This window comes from Chaetodon trifascialis, chromosome 20 (assembly GCF_039877785.1).
Source record: "Chaetodon trifascialis isolate fChaTrf1 chromosome 20, fChaTrf1.hap1, whole genome shotgun sequence".
Taxonomy (NCBI): domain Eukaryota; kingdom Metazoa; phylum Chordata; class Actinopteri; order Chaetodontiformes; family Chaetodontidae; genus Chaetodon; species Chaetodon trifascialis.
The window spans coordinates 7,227,296-7,247,926 of record NC_092075.1 but is presented as its reverse complement, the minus strand read 5'-3'; the positions used below and the strand labels follow the sequence as shown (position 1 = coordinate 7,247,926).

Below are 20,631 nucleotides of genomic sequence, written 5' to 3'. Positions count from 1 at the left end.
TTGTGTATGCATCTAAATATAGTGTCTGTGTGTGTGTGTGTGTGTGTGTGTGTGTGTGTGTGTGTCTGCGTGCACATGATCTGGTGTCTAAGTGCATTTCATTGAGTGTGTATGCACGTGTTTAGTGTGGGCTTGCAATGTGTGATTCTGCATTTGAAAATTGTTCAGATATTGAATTTGATTGATAAAACTAGCCTCCACTGTTGATTTACACAACAAGAAATGTACTGACAAAGATTCACTCACATACAGTATACAGGCTGGACACATTTGTTTCAAAGCTACATTCAGATAAAGTGTAGAGTGACTTTGAGTACATGTGTCAACAGGCACCGTGGATAAGGCTGGGATGACAATCAGTAGAAACATGTCTAAAGTATCAGGAAAGTGAAAGAAAAGCAGAGATTGCATTAGATAGATAAGACACTTCTTGACATGTTTCATCACAAATACCAAACATTTTTTTTCTGCAGGGGAAAAACTCAGGTTACCCTGTTACTTTGAAATAAGTAGTTTTTGTTGTTTAGACTAAAATATTTCCATTTAATTCTTAGCCTTGTGAGACTGCACTGGGTCTTTCTTCATCCTCCTTAACAGAGTCAACAGTCTTTGTTGGCACAGAAACTTGTAATAGTAAACACAAGCAGCCAATCACCATTCTCGCAGTCCTCGGTGGAACTTCCTTGTCATCAATGTGTCCTTACATTTTTGAGGGGACGTACATTCAACCATGGCATAGTTTGCGTGTTGGCTCACACTTCAAGTGCTGTATTTAGAGCTAATTAACATGCTAGCAGTGTACCTGTGACAGACATTGTACCTGTGTTCCAGTAATGAGCTGGTTTGCTCAAGCTAGTTGCTAAATTTACTATAAAATGTTCGAGTGATTGTCAAACTGTGGAAAGTTTCCATCTTTTCTTTCCTTTCGTGTAAGTTACATCTCAGCATATAGTACGCTGTTTGTGGGTGGGAGAGGCTACGACTTGGACACCCTGAGAGAGTCGATCTGAGGATGGTTTCCTGTGTGACCCAATATTTCATGTCACAATAACATCCTCATGAGGACAGAAGGCACTTATAGCAAATAACCAGCTTAGCAAAATAACCACGGTTAGTTGAACAATCATGAGAAAACAAACATCTGTGTCCATCTCCAGATGATCATGAAAGAGGCAACAACATCCCATGGAAACTGGATCCATATCTGTGTTGTTCAAGTTCACTTTTTCTCAACTGTATCTTTATTAAATTATTCAGAGATATTCTTATTCTCCCTATAATATTCTACTTTATTGTACTTTCTTTCATTACATCATTAAATAAACAAGTCTAAAATCTAAGTGATGTTTGGTTACTTTGCAGATTAAAGCACATTTAAAACACAATTACAGTATTATCTGGCATTTTCCATTTATACAAATTGATTTAATTTAAGTAGTTGATTTCTTATGTTGTCCCCTTAATAACCTTTTTTATTTTGACACACCAGCATGAAAGCAGGCAGACCGGGAGAGGTAGACACCCAGAACAGAGATGGTAGTGATATGACCTGTCGACAAGTTAAAACAACATGCCTGGTAAAGACTCTGGGTGATGGATACGAAGGTGAAGGTCAGTGCATTAAAGCAACACAATAACCTCAATCCAACTTCAAGATTTATTGTCTGGGGGTGGAAAATCTGTCAGGTCTTGGATGTGGAGGGTCTCAAGAGATAAACTGCTGATACATGAAAATCATATACTAGCTGTTAGGCTCCATGTAAATAAGTGATAGTTTTCACTATATCGAAATGTATATAGTAAGTTAAATTAAAACTGTTTGTTAGTGCTGAAAGTTTTTTTTTAATCACCTGGTTTAATATCTTACTACCCAGTTAAAAGAACATTTAAACTAATGCTCTGCAGTCATACTATTGCCTACTTTAAAGAGAGATATTTGTCAAACAGCTTGTTGTGGCAGTGGCTACGGCTGCACTTAGTGCCTGCAGTCCAAACACACCTTTCCAGAATGGTAAGTGTTTAAGTCGCTTGGGGTAAAACTATAATGTTTTCCCATGGTGAGGGCCAAGTTAACTCTGAAAGAAGTAACTCCTTTGATAAATGCAGTGTGTGAGTGAACTCCAGTCTCTGCCAGAGCACACCGACACGTGAATCGAGGAGGATATAATTCTTTCCAAACAGCTTTGTCTATATTTAAAAAGCTGTCTGAGTCAATACCTGGCATTGATTCCCAAAAACCTATTTAACAGTCCACCTCAGCTCCGCTCGCACTATTTGAACAACAGAAAAAGCTTAGATCTAAATCACTCTCCACAGTGACACACTAGGGGACAGAATAATGGCTATCCAAAAAATTAAGCATGGGTAAGACCATGCTGAGGGATGACGCACAGGGCCCTTAGCACCTTTCATAACAACAGCTAAGAATACAATCCTGTGCAAGCTTGTTAGCTGCTCATGTACTTCATGCAAATTGGCAAACAAATTCAAAACACATGTGGGTTTCATTCATATTCATGAGTGAAAGAACAAGGGGGAAATCTCAAACACTTTTCTATAAGAATATCAATGAGCAGAGTTTGCCAAGTCACATGCTCACACACACAAAGACACAATACCAGCTTTGTGACTGACATTTAATTTGAGCCACACAACACTGTGAGTCCTGCACTTGTTCAGACTGAGCAGGACATCAGAGATTGTTTTGCCACCTGTGCCTTTTTTCACCTAAAGGTTATTTAATTTTGTCAGTGATCCATATCATTTTACAGGCCCCCCTGAAATCTAGACATAGATTAGTCTGACCTCAGTTACCCGGGGTGAACCATAAGCACTCTAATTACCTTATAAACAATGGACCTCCCCTGAACCAACATGGTGGACCAGCCTGGGCTGGCTTTGTCTTGTAATGAAACACACTGATTGACACTGACACAGGAGTTAACGTGGAAGCAACTACAGCAGCAGTAAGTGCGCTTTCTATGAATATAGTACATGCAGCCTCACATGAGAGGCCCCCTTCATCACAACCCTGCACCCCTCTTCTCTCTGACAGGGATAACAATTACAAACTAAAGGGTATCACACACACAAACATACACAGCTGTGACACAACACATGCAGACTGCTCAGTGGAGGCTTATTTGTCCAGCATTGCTGCCAGTGATGTACAATAACATGTCTGCATTCCACTCAAGAGAGCATGTTTGTCAAAGCGGAGAGGACACAACCGCTGCGCTCACACTAATTAGCCTGCTCATGCTGAATGGTGTGGATTAAGAAGTAGTAACAGTAAATATAGGGATTTTCCTGATACCAAACAATAGTAGGCTATATGGGAAACAGAAAGACACACATACCTGTCAAAAAAGATGACAAAATGACTGAAATAATCATGATTTGTTGTCCAAGAGTTGCTCCTCATTCTAACTTCAAATCCAAAAACCAGTGTCTATGGACTCTGGAATCTTTCCCACTCTCATCATACATTATTGTAATTAATATATGCCAGCCACCTTAGACTTAATCCCAGGATCAAGAAGCTGCATCTTTTCCCCTGGAAAATTCTGGCCTCTACAAGATGTCGTTATTAACAAAACCATTGTCTCTCCTGAGTCTTAGTCATCTGACCTTTGAGCAAAACCTACAACAAATGTACAACCCATTCAGTATGTTTGTACAAAACCATCTGCTCATCAGACGCTTCCTCATCAACTACCCAAGTTCTTTTTCAGGCTTCAGTCTCTTGTCATAAACTGCAGCGCTTCCCTCCAGCTCCTTCAGCACATCCAGATGCAGTCTCCCCACTGAGTTATCCCTCTCTTTTTAGCTGCTAATTTCCAATCCAAAACCCTGGCGCTGGCATTCTAGACTAATCGTAATCCAAAACACGACTGTTCATCTTTTCATGTATTCAGCAGATATACTGCAGACTTCTGAACTGTGCTCTAGCAGGCTCCATTCACTCTCAACCTCAGACAGCAGGATCACTCATTAACCTCTGTTGTAGACTCAAAGTCAGATGTTCAAGGGCTGCCCTCATATGTCACCTTACATCTCTCACTCTCACTCTGCTGTCAGAAAACCCTCTGAATGGTAGTTCTGAAGCTACACTCAGTAGCTGCTTTCCAGTTATCAGTAACAGTTTAGTCCTTATCTTGAAGAAATCCAGAGCTGAATTGTGAATATAAATGATAGGCATGTGAGACATATGTGTGTGCTTTGCCGTTTGGCTGCCGGTCTAAGGAATGCCTCATGTTTAGAAATGTGGAGTGGGACTAAATGACACATTTTTCTTTGCACGAAAAAACCCTTTTTGTTCTTATGGTGTTCTGTAAGCGGCTAAGCTGTATTGCCATTTGCAGTCACACACTCGCACTCGGATAAAAGTATCAGTCAGTTCTTAAAGGTTATTGGTTGTTCATTGAACGTTGGTTGCACAAAAAAAAAGACTGTGAGCTCTGTGTTATTGATAACCATATATATAAGGCTGTTTAAATGCTTTCACTGTCATATAAACCCTCTCACTTATGCTTAGAAACACATGCAGACAAACACAGGCATGCTAACACACAACACACACACACACACACACACACACACACACACACACACACACACACACACACACACACACACACACACACACACACAACATCAGTGTCCCTTTCTGGAGTTTTAGTGCCACCAAAGAGTAATATAAACAAATGAAGTGGGGTTTGCACTAAGGCCTCTCAGTTTGGACATTTGTTCTGGAGACTCACATTATGTCATTTACAAATAAAACTCCAGCATGTCAAAGTGTGTCTACTTCTGTAGGCACTAACTGATCGTCATGACAAACAGGAGATTAAGTTAAGAAACACATTAGCTATTCTAGATCCAGACAAAACAATAGTATATTAAGAGGGACATTTACTGACATAAGTGACATATCTTAAAAAAACAACGCCAGAGGAGAAAGGGTTTATAGGAACACATAAAAAAACAAAGTACAGAGAGTACATCTTCAGATTGCCTGGATACCTTTGTGTTTTCCAAACCCCCAGACTGAAACAAAAAAGAAAAAAAAAAACTCTTGGAAAGGTCATTTATTCTGCTAAAAATATAACACTCTGAAAAGGAAGAAATCAGGCATCAGGGACTGTTGCAGGCCACAATTTTTTCTGTACTGGCAGACTTTTAGTCGTGATTCTTAATGCACGAACATTCCTCTTTCAAATGTGTTGCTGTTACTTCAGCTCTGCTAGATTATGTCATTTTATTGTCAGCAATTATAATGTAATTACAGACTGTTGTTTGGAGATGCCATAAATGGCAAACAACGCTGGAGAATGGGTTTTTCCACAAGCTAATATCTGTCTGTTGGAGGAAGGCCATTGCAGACAGCGGTTGTAGCATTACAACCCCAAAGCACTTTGCAGTATAACTCAGCATGGAGACTAAAGGGACATTTCATGGACTGAGGGGTCCAACAACAACTCAGCTGTTGAAGAGCTTCATGAAAGTACTGAAATTTATGAGAAGGGTGCAATGGGCTAGTTGTTACTGGCACAATACCTTTACAACACAAATAAAATTTGTTTAAAATTTTACAGTATCTGGTAGGATATTTAAGGACTTTAACCACTCATTAATTCGCAGAAGTAATTTTTGCAGAGCATATATTCCCTACTTGCACCCATATACCTTACAACATTCTGTCGTTTGCATGCACCTTAGTGTTTCCCCACCACTTTCTATTTAAGGAACCACTTCGAAAAACTGGATATTTGCAAGCTCCATTTATCCATTTCTGGCCAATACAGGACAGAAGAACTCCGGGAGAAGCTGCCAGACACACGGTCCTGAAATCACATTATAAAACTGTTTTGGCTAACACCTTAGAAAACAATAACCTACTTCCACATTCAACAGGCACACAGCATCAACCCACTGGAATCCGTAAAACCAAAACTGTGAGCTTAGTGAGGCTAAAATGCTCAACAGAGCTGAACATGTGACAGTTTTTTAGGCCTGGGAAAGAAATCCTAATGCACATGTAGATGATAATGTGGTAAATGAAATGCAGGGAGGAAGCCACAAACAAAGGAACTGGAAGAGAAAATAACATTACAGAGGCAAGATGGTATTAGAAGAATAAAGACTGGCCAGACTGGGACACGGGATATCACTTCTTGTGTGAATTAAAAATGCTTTAGTTGGCCTTTTACATGACAACTATCCTTTTGAAAAAAATCCTCTGTCTTTCATTTAAAATGAATTTCCCTCTGCCATGCTGTTTCTGTTTGTATCCAGGGTGAGTGTGTAGATTATGTGTCTGCCCGGAGAAATAACAGCGCCTCATTTGATCACTAACATGGTACATTAACATAACCTATTGGTTAATGACTGTTTGAACTCTGTTTTCACAGCCCGTGACAGTCACACAGTTTTGGTACAATGCACTTGGTCAGGCCCCTCACTTTTAAAAAAAACAAGCAGTCTGGTTTGAAAATTGTGCAAATGCATCGCTCAATTTAATGTCACTAATTCAAAACTCTGCTTTTAATTCTTTCCCTTTTGTTTTCATTTCCTCTCTTGTGACACAAACGTTAAAGGCAATGCCTGGTAACTGTGAAAAAAAGCAGGAAAATATGCTGTCAGAGTGCGCAGCAACACAATTCAGTCACAAGTTAAAGGGAACTGTAGCTGCTAGTCATACAAGTCCGTCACAGTCAGCTATAGTCCATTAAAAGAATCGTTCAACATTTTATCTGTCCACCAGCACCTCTAAAACTCAGTGGTTAACATGTTACTGTATATCTCATTTATTTTATCCATACAAACACAAACAGTATAAAGAACATGTTTGTTTTTTTTTGTTTTTTTTTTAACCTTTGGACGGGCTAGCTGTTTCCCTGTTTCCAGCTTTTATGCTCTGCCAAACTAAGTGCCTCTTGACTCTTCATTTTTATGGTGCATCCATGAGCAAATGGTCTTATTCATATGATCAGAAGCTCTGTTCTGCTCAGAGACTAACAGTGACTGCATCATGGCTTGCGTGTGAGGTCCACAACAGTGTTCCTACATTAACAACCCAAATCAAAAACAGGAAACGTGTTCCTGCCTGCCTGACTAATAAAAAAAATGGGAAAAATGAGTTTTTGTAAAACACGGCAAGTGAACAATGGCAATTTTTTGTGAGTCTGAAAAGGGTCACTTGAAATAAAGACCGTTCTCCATATTAGATTGGCCATTAGCAGCTACACTGGCCATGTGCAGCACTCCTGCTGTGCTGGCCTCGGCAACATAATCCAACAAAACTGTCAGTTTTCAATGAGAGTCATTGCAGAGAAGCACTTCAGCTTCGCTAAGCTTTGGCAGACAGCTGGAGCAAAAACACTATCAGTCGGTTATAACAGAGGCAGCCTGATCCGCCGCCTCTCTTTTTTGCGTATCCTCAGTGGTGTAGCAGGCTCAAGCAAATCGGATTTGACTCTGACCACATGTTATAAGAAGTGAAGTAATCCATAATGAAATCTATCAGCTTTTATGTCACATTTGGAGTTGAGAAACTCAAATTTTCATTTATATAAGCTTTCACTTAAAAAGCTGAGGACAAGTGCAGAGGTGTGTGTGTGATGTCTCTGATACTGACACTTCAGGAAATTATACAGAGCACGGCTGTCTGTGGCCTGTTACAGGAAACCGCCATGTGTTTCTAACTCAAACCATTCTACTGGACACAAGCCAGATATTACCGATCCCCTTCAAACACTGAGGTTACTGTGAAGGCGTGCAACTTCCACTTCAGGGAAATGTTGAAAGAATCTTGTAGTGATTTTAACTAATTTAATTCATTTGTTATGTGAAAAAAATCTGCTACAATATGAACACCACAATACGAATAGCCATACTGATGCAAAACATTTGGGACAAAAAAATCTGGTCCCTGAAGAACTGGCCCTCTAAGAGGTGAATTAACATCAACAGAAGTTTATGACAGAATATTTTCCTGTAAAAGGAATATATTTCATCCAAATGTAGAAATGTAAGGTTGACTCAATCAATATTCATGAAGATTCAGATGCAAATTTAGATGTACAAAGCAAATGATCTCAACACCTTTCAGTAGCTGGAGCTGGTCTACCATGTCACTACCCCCTCTAGATGATTTAACAACATACTGTATATCAAACTACAATCCATTCAAGCACCTTGACAATGAGGCTCCAAACCGGTATGTGAGAGAGAAATCAATGCAGTTTGTTTGCTGAGGAGCTAGAAAAGGCTCATCAACAATCCCTCTTGGGAGCTATAAAGCTGGTCTCTTGGTGGACTGGATATACTGTATATGGCTTAGATGTAGATGTCTATTCACTCTGCTTAAACCTGGTAGTTCTGGCATGCAATAACAAAAAATCTATTTCCACTCTTAATGCCATTGTAGTAAATTACCTAAGTTGTTACAAAAAAAGATCAAATTGTGTATCTGTACTTTTTCACTTTTTTACGAAGATGAAGTCTTAAAATACGACGACAAACATTCGAAGTTTCATCTGCAAATCTCAATATAGCAGAGACGTCCCATGTGTGGATACAAGTTTTGCCAACAGCCAGATAGACTGCCGTGAAATTTCATACAGGTTTTAATGTCCCCCTGAGGATGAACTGGAATAACTTTGCTGATCTCCTTACCTTCATTGAGCAACATCATTTAGTCACAATTTTAATGTGTCATTCAGCAAAGTGACTTTAAACTGTAATTACAGACAGATATACATTAAATGTAGCATATCTGATATAAACCTTGTCCCGTAGTGTCATGGCTGCAGGTTATTATGTCTATATGTGAGGTAGTTACTGTATTATATTTCTCCTTTTATCAGTTTCATATGTTCTCAGGTACGGTAACTGAGATCTGTAGTGTGTGACACATGTTAGCCCACTTATAGTACTGTATTTTTCATGGTATTTCAATGCTTACAAGCAGTGAAACTAAATATTTTGTTCAGGGACTACACGTCAAAACTCAACTCAGACTATAATTTAAAATGATGCTTATTAATGTGCGCATTTCCTTACAAATTTAACATTTCTGTCCGTCCTGAATAGAGAGAAGTAGGTGAAGAAGGTGAGGAGGAAAGAAACGTCTGAGTGATTTAAGCAGACTGACATGATGTAACTCTACAACTGCAGTAAAACACTGTGGTCACAGTGGGACAAATGCACTGGTGTTAGTGGGAGTGGTGAATATTGTTAAACTGAATTATAGCTGACTCACAAATATTGAAATTCAGCAGCATACAAGCAAAATTCTCAATGGAAAGGTTACCATCTGTGCTGCCAAAGCCCCCAAAACATGAAGCCACTTTTCCAAACGGTGTTATTAACACTGAATGCTGCAGCTGTTTACAATTTAACATGACTGGGATATGTTGGTGTATTCCAAGGTGAATTTCCTTTGGCTAGCTGCTGTCCTTCAGGACTGATAAATTAGCAGCTTCTTCTTCTCACTAATGGGAGAATAAATAAGGCTTCAAGTGGCTCAATGATTAATAACAATTAGCTATGAGAAAAAAAAAGCACACAGAGTTTAAATACATCCCCAATTAGCTGATTAACTTTAACAAATTCCTGTTTTGTACAACTGCTGTTTTTTTATGCAAAGCACTGCTATATTATCATTTTAATCTTTTTTCTTGATAGAATGTAATGACATGCTGAACACAACTACAACCCTGTCGCAGATATACCGAGCAGATGCATGGAGGCAGAAAAACCGCAGCTTGTGGTTTACATATCACTACATCTCTTAACCATCATGAAACCACAGCACGACCAAAGCGTGACCACACAATAGTTCTCCATGTGAAGAAACAGATGGGTGTATGAGCATCAGCCAGAAGCAACAAGAGTGGCATTTTAAGAAACCAAACTCTTAGAGAAAAAAATGTTGATTTATGCATCGGAGAAGGAAAAATGCTTGTGATCCGAAAATGTTAAGTTGAATGCGAAACAGACCAAACATGGTCTCAAAGATCACCAAATGGATAAACTACCACCATTTAGCTTGTATTTAAAACTTATATTTAAGCTCAGAACAAGCACTGATTCATATACAAACACACATTTCTTACACCTGTTTCTATGTTAATGCACATTGTACCATGCGAAATAACTCTGAAATTACACTAGAGGTGAAAAGACACCAGGTGGCTCTTCTGTGGTTATATATTTCACTTACAGTTGATATTCAGCAGGTAACTTCCATCAGCCCACACCCTTTACTGTGCAGTGCTGAGGTATGTGCACACTGGGCAGTAGGTCAAAATCATCCAAACAACAAACTATTCTGATAAAACAACGTCAAGCTTGAGGAGACATTATGAAGCAAGAACTCTGAAAGTCAGGGTCTTTCTGGTAAAGGCATGTTTTGTATTACAGTCTGCTTTCAAATGAAAACAGATGGAAAAACACATTTGGAAGGGACCGAGCCAAATTACACTCTGTCCAGTAATACTGAAAATGTTTCAGTGATAAAGTCTGATTAGAATCTGAAAAATGACATGTTTCTAAATTTTTTGAAGAAACATTTATTGATTTGTTATGGTGCTTGATGTTTTGGGTAAAAAAAAGAAATGAAACGGCACCTACTGTATGTACACTTCTGACACACCACTTTAATTCAGGAAGTGCACTAAAGACATAAGAAAGGAGAGAGAGAGGATGTTTGCTGCTGCTTATGTTCTCTACCCGTCACTAAGGATCGCTCCCTAACATTACCATGTCCTCCCCTGCCCTCACTGTGATAACTCCACTGTATCCTCCTCAGTACTTTCAAGGAACAGGATGGGGATTCGTCCTTCGCCTAATAGGGCATATCAACACTTCAGCTGAACTGTTGACAAGGCTATGGCTTAATCAGCTCTGTTACAGCTAATCTAAAATGGAATAATAAAGACGTGCTATTAAAATATTTTGTTAAATATCACCACCTATGGGAGCAAAGATGAATGACGAATGTAAATCACAGCTCAAAAAACTTTCCTCCACCTCTCACTCACATCAACTGTGACTGTGACATCTTCCAACACCACACAAATATATTAATGACAGGATCTGCAGAAATTACTCAGTTGGCTCAATGTCTACAACAATATTATTCAAAATGTGTTGCAGACTGCAACACCATTAAAATGACACACTGGGTGCATGTGCTTTGAATTATTAACATCAGCAAAAACAGTGTTTCTACTGGACAGAAACACAAACTAAAGTGACCAATAATTGATGTGTCTGAGCGCAGGCATTTGTGGAAAAACAAAGGATAATCGTAAATAAAGTCGATGTACAAAAACAGTCTTTCTCTTCTGTTAAGTAAATCTACTCTCTGCATGACAGGAACATAAAAGTTTTTTAAAGAGCTAATATTCTTAAGCCCCATTTATTTTCACGCATTGCAAAGTACTTCAGAGGTGCTTCGCAACATCTTTTACAGCAGGAGCATAAATTACACCACTTTCTCTCTGATACAGGACAGATGAGCATGTTATGATGTCAGTGCAAAACATAAAACTACACTAACCTGGATTCATATTTTCTTGGCAATCATTAGGTTGAACATTTACTAACGCTTGAAGCATCCCATCATTAGCGTGGTGTGGCACAGCAATAAAAATACAGGTTTGTCTTGTTAACTCAGTTTGAAACAGTAAAGAATGAGCAAGGTCTTTTGGAAGTAATGATGGACCACCACGATTCCAGAAAGGTCTGATTGTGTGTAAAACACGAATAAAACACACAAAGTGTCCTTGAGCTCATGCAGTAATCTCCTTTATCCAATCATGCGTTCACAAAGTGGTGAACCTCGCTCCATCCTCGCTTGTGAGCGACTGAGCCTTTCGAAGATTCCCCTTTCATACCCAATCATGATCCTCTCACCTGTTACCAATCAACCTGTCTACCTGTGGAATGATCCAAACAGGTGTTTTTGGAGCATTCCACAACTGTCCCGAGTCTTTAGCTGCTCCTAACTTGTTTGAAACATGTTGCTGCCATCAAACTCAGAATAAGCAGATATTGACAAAAATCAATGAAGCTGATGAGGGAAAACATTTAATATACTGTCTCTGTGCCGTCTTCAATTGAGTGTATGTCAAAAAGGATTAGCAAATTATCACATTCTGTTTATGGTTTATGTTGTACACACGTACCAACCTGCACTTCAAATAACGCCTACAGGCCCAGAACTGAATGTGGGTGTAATTAATCCACCTGTGCAGGGTATTTACTGAAGTGGAACATGCACATGAGCACACAGGCAGATAATCAATCAAAAGTGTGAATAAGCAAAAACAACAACAAGTAATGCACACAATAACCTGATTGTCATAATTTCCCCTGTAGGCAACAACTGGCACAAATAAAGCCCTGTTCAACTTGACTTTAATTTTAATGATAATGAATGAAGGTGTGAGTGAGAGAGACAGCAGAAGTGTCGCTCAGTATCGTTGAAAACCTGACTCATGCTCTCACTGAAATGCATGGATGGTGGGTTATTGCTGCGGTTTGATAGCCGACAAGCTGCTTACATGAAATCCTATTCAAAACAGCCTGTTGACTTAGAGGTGGAAAAGCTCCAGGTGTACCAGGTGATTGTTGACAAAGTTACAGAAACTGAGCTCGGTGGTTTTATGGGGCCTTAGCAGCTCCAGGGTTTTCCTACTGATGATAATACACTGGGAAAAGGACAATGTCCTCCCAATAAATATGGCAGTATCAGTTGTTTCAACAGGTGTCCCAAAACCAAAATATGTTCATGTTGAAGTGACATCTCTCTGTGGCAGAGTGACTGTGACTCTTGTCCGAGTGGGTCAACAAACACACAGGGACCACAGGAGACCAACAGTCAGTTGTGCTTTCTTTTAACCACCAAACTATTTCTTGACTTTGAACAAGTATTTTTTGTCTTAACCATGATGACGAAGGTCCGCCAACCTTAGTGCACTCGTAATTTTATCCCAAACCATGCTCTTCCCCTAACTCCAACCAAGTACATGCCTAAACTGAACCAAACCTTAACTGTGGCCTTGTTAAATCTTAAAACAGATTTATTTTTCCCAGTGATTTGTAATTGTTTTGCAAGGCCCAGACAAATGCTGTTGTCCTGTCAAAAAAGGCGCCATATCAGAAAACTCATATGCTCTAAGTTATTTAAATCAGACAGACTGGCCTTAATCCGACTACTGACCTTCTCCTCTGTGTCCTTTAGATCCTTTCAATGTTCAACTGTGTGGGAGCCGTCATTAAAGAGCCACACCAAATGTTACAGTCTCTGTAATACAGCAGTCTACTTCACTTAACAGGCCACATATCCTCTTTCTGAATATTGACTGAAAACAGATGTTGATGTCTTTTCTTTGACAGCACATTATGTATCATTTCAGGGATTAGGATTATGATGAATTATGGGATATCGGGCCACATTTTTATGGCTGTGTCAGTTATTTAGCACATATATTCAGCAGTTTGTAAAAGCAAGAGTTTATTGCCATTTGATATTAGAGTTGCTTGTGTGATGTAAGGGTGTACATTAGACCATAAACTTTCACTCTGACCTTTTCCTTTTTTTTTACTCAGTGTAGAGTATTAAAACGTGAAATGAGACACAGTGCCAGGCACTGCAAATCATTTCAGGCATTTTTGATTGGCATGATTCTCAGCAATGTTATCTGATTCAGCATCTACTGAGGTTAATGCCGGTAAACTCTGTTTCACTCGAAGGCCTGTTGAGAAACTGCTTGGACTTATTCCATGCTCCTTCCTCAGTCAACTTTTTTACTTTATCATGATGCATTTTTGTCTTTTCAACTACAAAACTGAAATAGCTAATAATCATGTCATTCCCAAAAATAATTTGTGGTTTAAAGCAAATCTAAAAATGCTTTCTTAGTAATTCCAGATGTGGTTTTAATAAATCAAAAATATGCCTACTTTGGCACACAGCCTCTGTGTTTTTGGAAAGCTTTAAATGGAAACCACTTGAACATTGTTTATGAAGGAACAACAGCTATAGCAAGTGTATTATTGGTTCATTATTTTGCTTTAGTGCTACCTTCCTTAATCTTCTGACATGAGCTCTGCTGCTGCTGTTTTTTTTCTGTACAAACAAGAAGGCAAGACTTGACAAGTATTCTTATAAACTCTACTAACTGGTTCTCTGACGCATATCCAGTAGCATACATGACGTGGATGATAATTGGGTTTGTAAGTAATAAAAAACACATCAATAGAGAATGTCTGAGACTGAGAGTAATCATTTTAAATTGCCTAATATTTTCCAATTCTCTCATGTGCAGTCCCAAGTTTTCCAGGGGAGGGTTTTCATTCTTTCATCCAATAATCACTGTGCTTTATGACTACTTACACTGTACAGTGTGTGTGTGTAATCTCACCTGGAACCTCAGTATGAGCATTCATTCAAAATGTTGGAAAAATTAAGTTTAACATCTATTTAAAGGATTCCAACCTTTCAAATAACTACTTTGTCCAGTGGCTGTGTTCTTGTGTGCGTGCGTGTGTGTGTTGTGTGTTAAGTAACATTATGACATGGGGGCTTTCCTCAGTTACATCTTTTTTTCCACTAAGAAATTCTCCTGAAAGATGTGACTTGTATGCTGTACTGTTGTCATTAATCTAGACTAATTTTCAGTGCAGGACATTTATATGTGTATCAGAAAAGTAATAGCCCCAAAACATAACTAATTGGGGCCTGCTGAACTCCTTAAATCCTGCCGTAAGAAATCCTTCATGGAGCTACGATCACTGGAGGGCTGACAATATGGCAACAAAGAACCCCCAAGTGTATTTCTCGTGTTGAAAGCTATTTGAATTGGGAGGGGAACAGAGGTCCAACTGAGAGCATTATTCCAAGGTACAGAATAAATCTAAATGTGATGTGAAAACCAGACTTGAAAACGAAGGACACAGAAAAGGCTCGAAACCTTGTTGCCAAATTGAATAATCAGACTGAAGTGATCATTTCTCTGGAACTGAGCAGCACCCCCACTGGGTTCGAATCTTCATCACAATATAAATCAATTACTCATTATGCAGTCAGTGGAAAATGTAATTCCTTTTGACACATTTCTGGGCCACTTGTTTTGATAGAATACAGTGTGTAAAAGGAGTAAGGACAAATGAGCAATGTGAGACAGAGCTCTAAAAAATTCCAATAAATGCCTTTGGAATTAATGGATGGCCACATTCAAGGGACGTAAACAACGCTGTTTGGATCAGCCAAGTGCATGAGAAATATCATAGCTATCATGTCTCACAGGGGGGCTGAAGAAATGTTATCCTCAGTTTCCTCGCTGCATAAACCAGAGTTTCCCCTGAATTCCAGAGCAGAGGAGGAGGGAGCAAAGGAGGGGTGATCGCAACAAAATGCTCAGTACCACCAGAATTATTTGGAAAAATAACAAAGCAACAATTACACATGCCACACATCAATTATGTGTAACTGTTGCAGCTGGAGAGTGGAAAGACTCATAGTGCCTGTGTTCTGCTTCTTTTCCAGGGAAGCATTTCCTTTACAGAGTGGGTAAGGCCAACATCACATGCACGATAAATCAAGCCAATGTAATCACTGTTTCAGGTACCCTCTTGTCACCTAAGAAAGGTTATAAACAGAGAATATTAATGTGTCTCCTGCCTGATGGTTAACAGATTGGATCTGGCTCTCATCTCGGATTTTCAGAGAGGATACTTAACCTCAGAAACATCTCAACACCTCAAGTCCACAAACTTTAATGTGCTTGATGAAGCGGCATCATAAAATAATGAATCTTAAGTACATAACCCTACACCCTTTCATACAGATCTGTTCTGTCACTCTCTACTGCCAACTGATTAAGTGATTCAGCCCAGAGTAGTTCATGAAAGCTCAAAGATTTGCTTTTTTCCCTGGGGGGTCTGTCTCACAAAGCAGGATTATGAAGTTAGCTGGATAACTGCTGAGTAAAACCTGAAAGTCCTGCAAATCTGTAACATGGACTTATGCTCAGTGTGTTTGTCAAGCTAAGTCAGTAACTGTGCTTTGTGACACAAACCATTGAAAGAAGATTTGGTGCACACACAATCTGATGGGTTTATGTTTTCACCAGCAATAACAGTGGTTTGGAAAAAAAATCACTGTGAGGATATTACTGGTTGTGGTTAGCACAACCAGTAATAACTGGTTGTGGTTAGCACAACCAGTAATAACCACAAGGGCTAAACCAACAAGGAAAAGATACTCACTAACAGCAACAAAAACAGAAAACCTATAGCCATGTTCCTGGCAATACTGATTACAAACAGCACTCAAAATACAACAGCAGTGACCAACTAGTACTAAAGATTTTGCCAAATTGGAGCAGCTCATACCATATCAGTTTAATCAAATCCCCCTTTGGTTTTTATTAAATAATTTCTGTTGTAATCACAAGCATTCATAATTTAAGTGCAACTTCTGGAACAAAAGCCCTGCGCAACATTTCACGTCTCAATATGAGCCAAGCATATTTAACCCAACAGCCCGTAAAAATACAAATGTAAGCATTTACTTTGAAGCCTGAAAATAGTAAATGCTGAGACACTAGTCCTTGAATACAAATAACAGAATAAAAATATAACAATCTCCATATAAAAAAACCCCAGAGACAGTGAGAAAAGAATGTGCCCTGACAGTGAGACAGATATGGTCAGAGTCAACTGAGGCCCTGGTACTTCTCTTGTACTGTGACATATGCTCTCTGGGTCTCTGGCGTCTTCCCTTGTGCTCTTTCACAATATGATAGATGAATGTTAAACTGTGCACACAGTGGAATGCCATGGCCAAAGGAGGCCTGTTTCAAAATTCCTTCATGTGGTCCTCTCCTCTCCTGCTAGACCTACAGAAGACTTGACTTTCAATGCCTCTAAAATGTTCAACATTTTAAGAAAAAACCTTATTTGCTATGTTGCCATGAGGCAGATGAAATGGTTGATGCTACATTCAAATTTGTGTGTTAAATATGAAGCTAGAGCTTGCATCTTAGCTTATCATGAAGACTGGAAACACCTATACTGGCTCGGTCCAAGCGAAACAAAATCCAGCTGTCATCTCTAAAAATCAGCAATTAAGACGTTATATGTGATTTAATTAATTTGCACAAAAACAAACTGTATAAATAAAAATTGTCGTGTTATGGGACGTGTACAATACTATTTCTTGCAGTGGCTTCCTGGAGTCTTGGCTACTTGACTGGCAGCTGCTCTTACTGTACAAATATGCAAGTAGCATCAATCCTCTCATATAACTCCTGGAAAAAAAGCTAATAAGCATATTCCAAAACCTATTTTAAAAAAGCAACACAAGTAAGTGTTCTGTCTTCACATTCATATTTGCAGTTATCTGTTTGTAACTTGCTAGCTGGTTATAAAATACATTCTCAAATTCACCAAATAAGAATGAAATTGTCAAAAAGAAAATTCCAGGCGATGTTCGCTTTAATGAACCTGTTCAGTGTGAATGTCAGCATCCTTACTAAAAGCTAACCATGATCATGATCCCTACATCCACCCCATCAAAGAACTGCTCACGCCACATGCATTTTAAGCTTTTGCAAAAATGATGCCCATCTTATATCCGCAGCTTCACACATTGTTGTGCAAAAATAAAACTGATGTCTAAAAAACAACAAAGCAAATGTGGGACCCTTGGCTTATTGAGGGACCATGTTATAGCATCAAACTGTGTGTCCAGGCAACAACTTTTACTCAAGTAGTTCTTGTAAAAGTGTTAAAAAAAACAGTTAATTACAGTAACAAAATGTTCCGAGATATGCAGAGACACTGATACTCTACAGAATGCTTAATGAATGCCAGAAGCTTACATTTTCCTTTTGCAACTGAATCTTGCCAACTTAAATCTCTCGGTTCCCTTTGAACTACATCTTAGTCATGCCAAGGCGCAATTGCACTGGTCTATGACTTCATTTTGAAAAAAACAGATGCAGCATGCAAAAGTCATATTCACCTTTTCAAAATCAGATCATTAATCTCAATATTTGGCACTATAATAAAACTTTTCAAGTAACCATCACAGGGCTGATGGGCAGTCATCAGCTCACACTATGCAGGTGAACTGAAGTGCACCCAGGACACATTATCTTGGCTCTTAGCTGAAACAGTTATTCTTCTTTAAATAAACACTATGGGAAACAACTGTGGCTGCAGGCAATCACCATAAACCAACATAATTATGTTAAGAATGTGTTTGAGATTTGAAGATCAAACAGGATGTCACTGTGTGCTTGAACCATGGCCAGCAGTATGTCAAGTGATGCCGAGATGAGACCTTACAAAGTCTATTTGGAAGACTTCTCAAACAGGATATTCAACAATCTGGTATTTCTTTAGCTCTCAACATGCTTCCCAGAAGAGGACATACAGAAATAGATTTGCTATGAATCACACAAAATGTTTGAAATTTGTTCTCTGAATAATTTGCATGATTTGGTTTCCAGAGCAACAGTGCATCCATTTCATCAGCCTGAATCACAATATGTCTGGAAAAAAAGAGCACTGCATTCCTGTAAAGCATTTATCAGCTGTCCATTAAGTGCATGTTAAAGGAGCACTGTCAGGACTGTGGGGTGTTGGAGGGTAGCATCTGTCTAGGTCTTTCCTTTAGTCAGACTTTGTTGCTTTAAACTATATTGCGTTTGTCACGTGCATCAAATGTGAAAATCATGCACTTCTCAAGTGATGAACTGGCCTTAAGGGAGTGGGACAGCAGGTATTTGAATAGATTTTTGACTGAAATACTTCTTTAAAATCAGTAGTTACATGTTTCTTCACTTGGCCTTCGAGGTGGCCCCTTGCACTGAAGACAGATTAGGTTCTCACAACTTAATCCGTAGCCTCTGACAGGAGTTTTGCTGCGAGGCACTTCCACTGTGTCCGCTGTGTCTGTGAACAGTCATAATTAAAGCCAGTGTCCAAGCATCACAGGCCAATCTGGAGGCTTGTGGATATTTAGATTGCTATGATCCTTCTAGTTCGCAAAGGATGATTATGAGAATTTTTGCCCTATCTATGCCCAAATATCCCTTCATTCCAACACATGTGATAGATCTTCATAAAATAACCTAACCTCAACTCGTGTAAAACCTTTGACTGACAGTAGTTTCATTGAAAATAGTACTCAAATCACATGTGTGGCAAAAGGGAACACTTGAGGATGTTGAATAGTCTATTGTTTAATGTTTCACAGCTATTAGCAGCCTCAGAAATAAGAGTTTGTGATTCACACTGTGATTTATCTTTCAGTGCTTCATAAGGCAGAACTGTGCTCAGTGTCATAAAAAGTACAATTGTTTTCCATTTCACTTACTTTTTAGCTGAGCATCATTTAAAAAACATTACTGTCAACTTTTACACCCTGTAGAGCCACATTTTACACTCACTTTCATGGGCACAAACCTCACTGGACTGCAGTTTGAGGATTCCCCTGTATTACAATCCTTTTCAGTGGGACAAAAGCACAATCTGAACAGCATCCAACCACATGAACACGTCACTGTACCTGTAACACGTCGTAACTTCTCCAGTCGACTTCACGCAGGGGTACTTTGTTGTAGAGATGTTATTTTCAGAGCACTCTCCACTGTGAAAGAAAACACACAGAGGCAAAGTTAGCGTTTTTCTCTCACCTCATACAAGAAGTCCTGCTGTCACTTGACATGTCCTACCCGTCACTGGCATCCTCTTCTTGGAAGGACCACAGCAAACCTCCTGAGAAGTACATGCAGGTGACGGCGAGCAGAAGCGGGCTGCTGTTGTGGCTCAGCATCATCTCATCGGTTCAGTCACCTGGGTGCTGTCAGTAATCCGCACTTTTAATGATTATCCACAACTGCCACAACTTGAAGTGGTGTATAGCACAACGGCAGACCCTCCCACTCCCCCCGTGCATCTGAGCAGCTAACTGAATGAACCGCTGTCACTACGGAGGCTAGCTTAACGGTAACGTCCCCTCCTCTCTACTTTTGATGGAAACCGAATGAACCGGGATATATATATATATATATATTTTTTTTTTTTTTTAACTTTTTCATCCTTAAATATGACTTCTTTCGGTAGGAAGTTAACTGGCTCATAACCATACCTTTCGTTTCACGGTTTATCTTCGGCGAAAACTTTGAAAACTGATATTAACTTAGCACTAACTGTTAACCCCGTCAGTCTCACACACGAGCGCGAGCGCATGAGCACGCACACACACACACACATATACGTTATGAGCTACGTGCGTCATGACGTGTGCTTCTTTGCTACCACCGCGCGGCTATTACTGAAACAACAACTGCTGACTAATGAACCAAATACTTTAGTAATTAGGCGACATAAACGCATATTCACCAATTAGAAGTCTATTAATCTCCGTGTTCGAGTTAATCTGACACGTAAGTGAACACTCATGAAAGCAACATTAAAAATGCATCAGCAATAAGAGCACAAATACATTTCAGGTAATTCGTTTATTGTACCTCTGTTTGAAGTTGTCGGCATAAATTATTCATTAATTGATTTAACGAGAGTTCCTAAAATATTAAAGGTGCA

At 39.2% G+C, this 20,631-nt stretch overlaps 1 protein-coding gene across 2 annotated transcripts in view; it reads right to left on the bottom strand.

Moving 5' to 3' along the window:
- Nucleotides 1–19,881, bottom strand: part of ccbe1 (collagen and calcium binding EGF domains 1) — a 31,871-nt gene extending 11,990 nt beyond the window's left edge. For both annotated transcript variants that reach the window (XM_070989272.1, XM_070989273.1), the window contains exons 1-2: nucleotides 19,761–19,881; nucleotides 19,595–19,675 (exon numbers count right to left, since the gene is read on the bottom strand). In XM_070989272.1, coding sequence (XP_070845373.1) covers nucleotides 19,595–19,675; nucleotides 19,761–19,864 — 185 coding nt within the window. In that variant the 5' untranslated portion in view covers nucleotides 19,865–19,881. The remainder of the gene's footprint in view (nucleotides 1–19,594; nucleotides 19,676–19,760) is intronic.
- Between the last annotated feature and the right edge of the window lie 750 nt (nucleotides 19,882–20,631).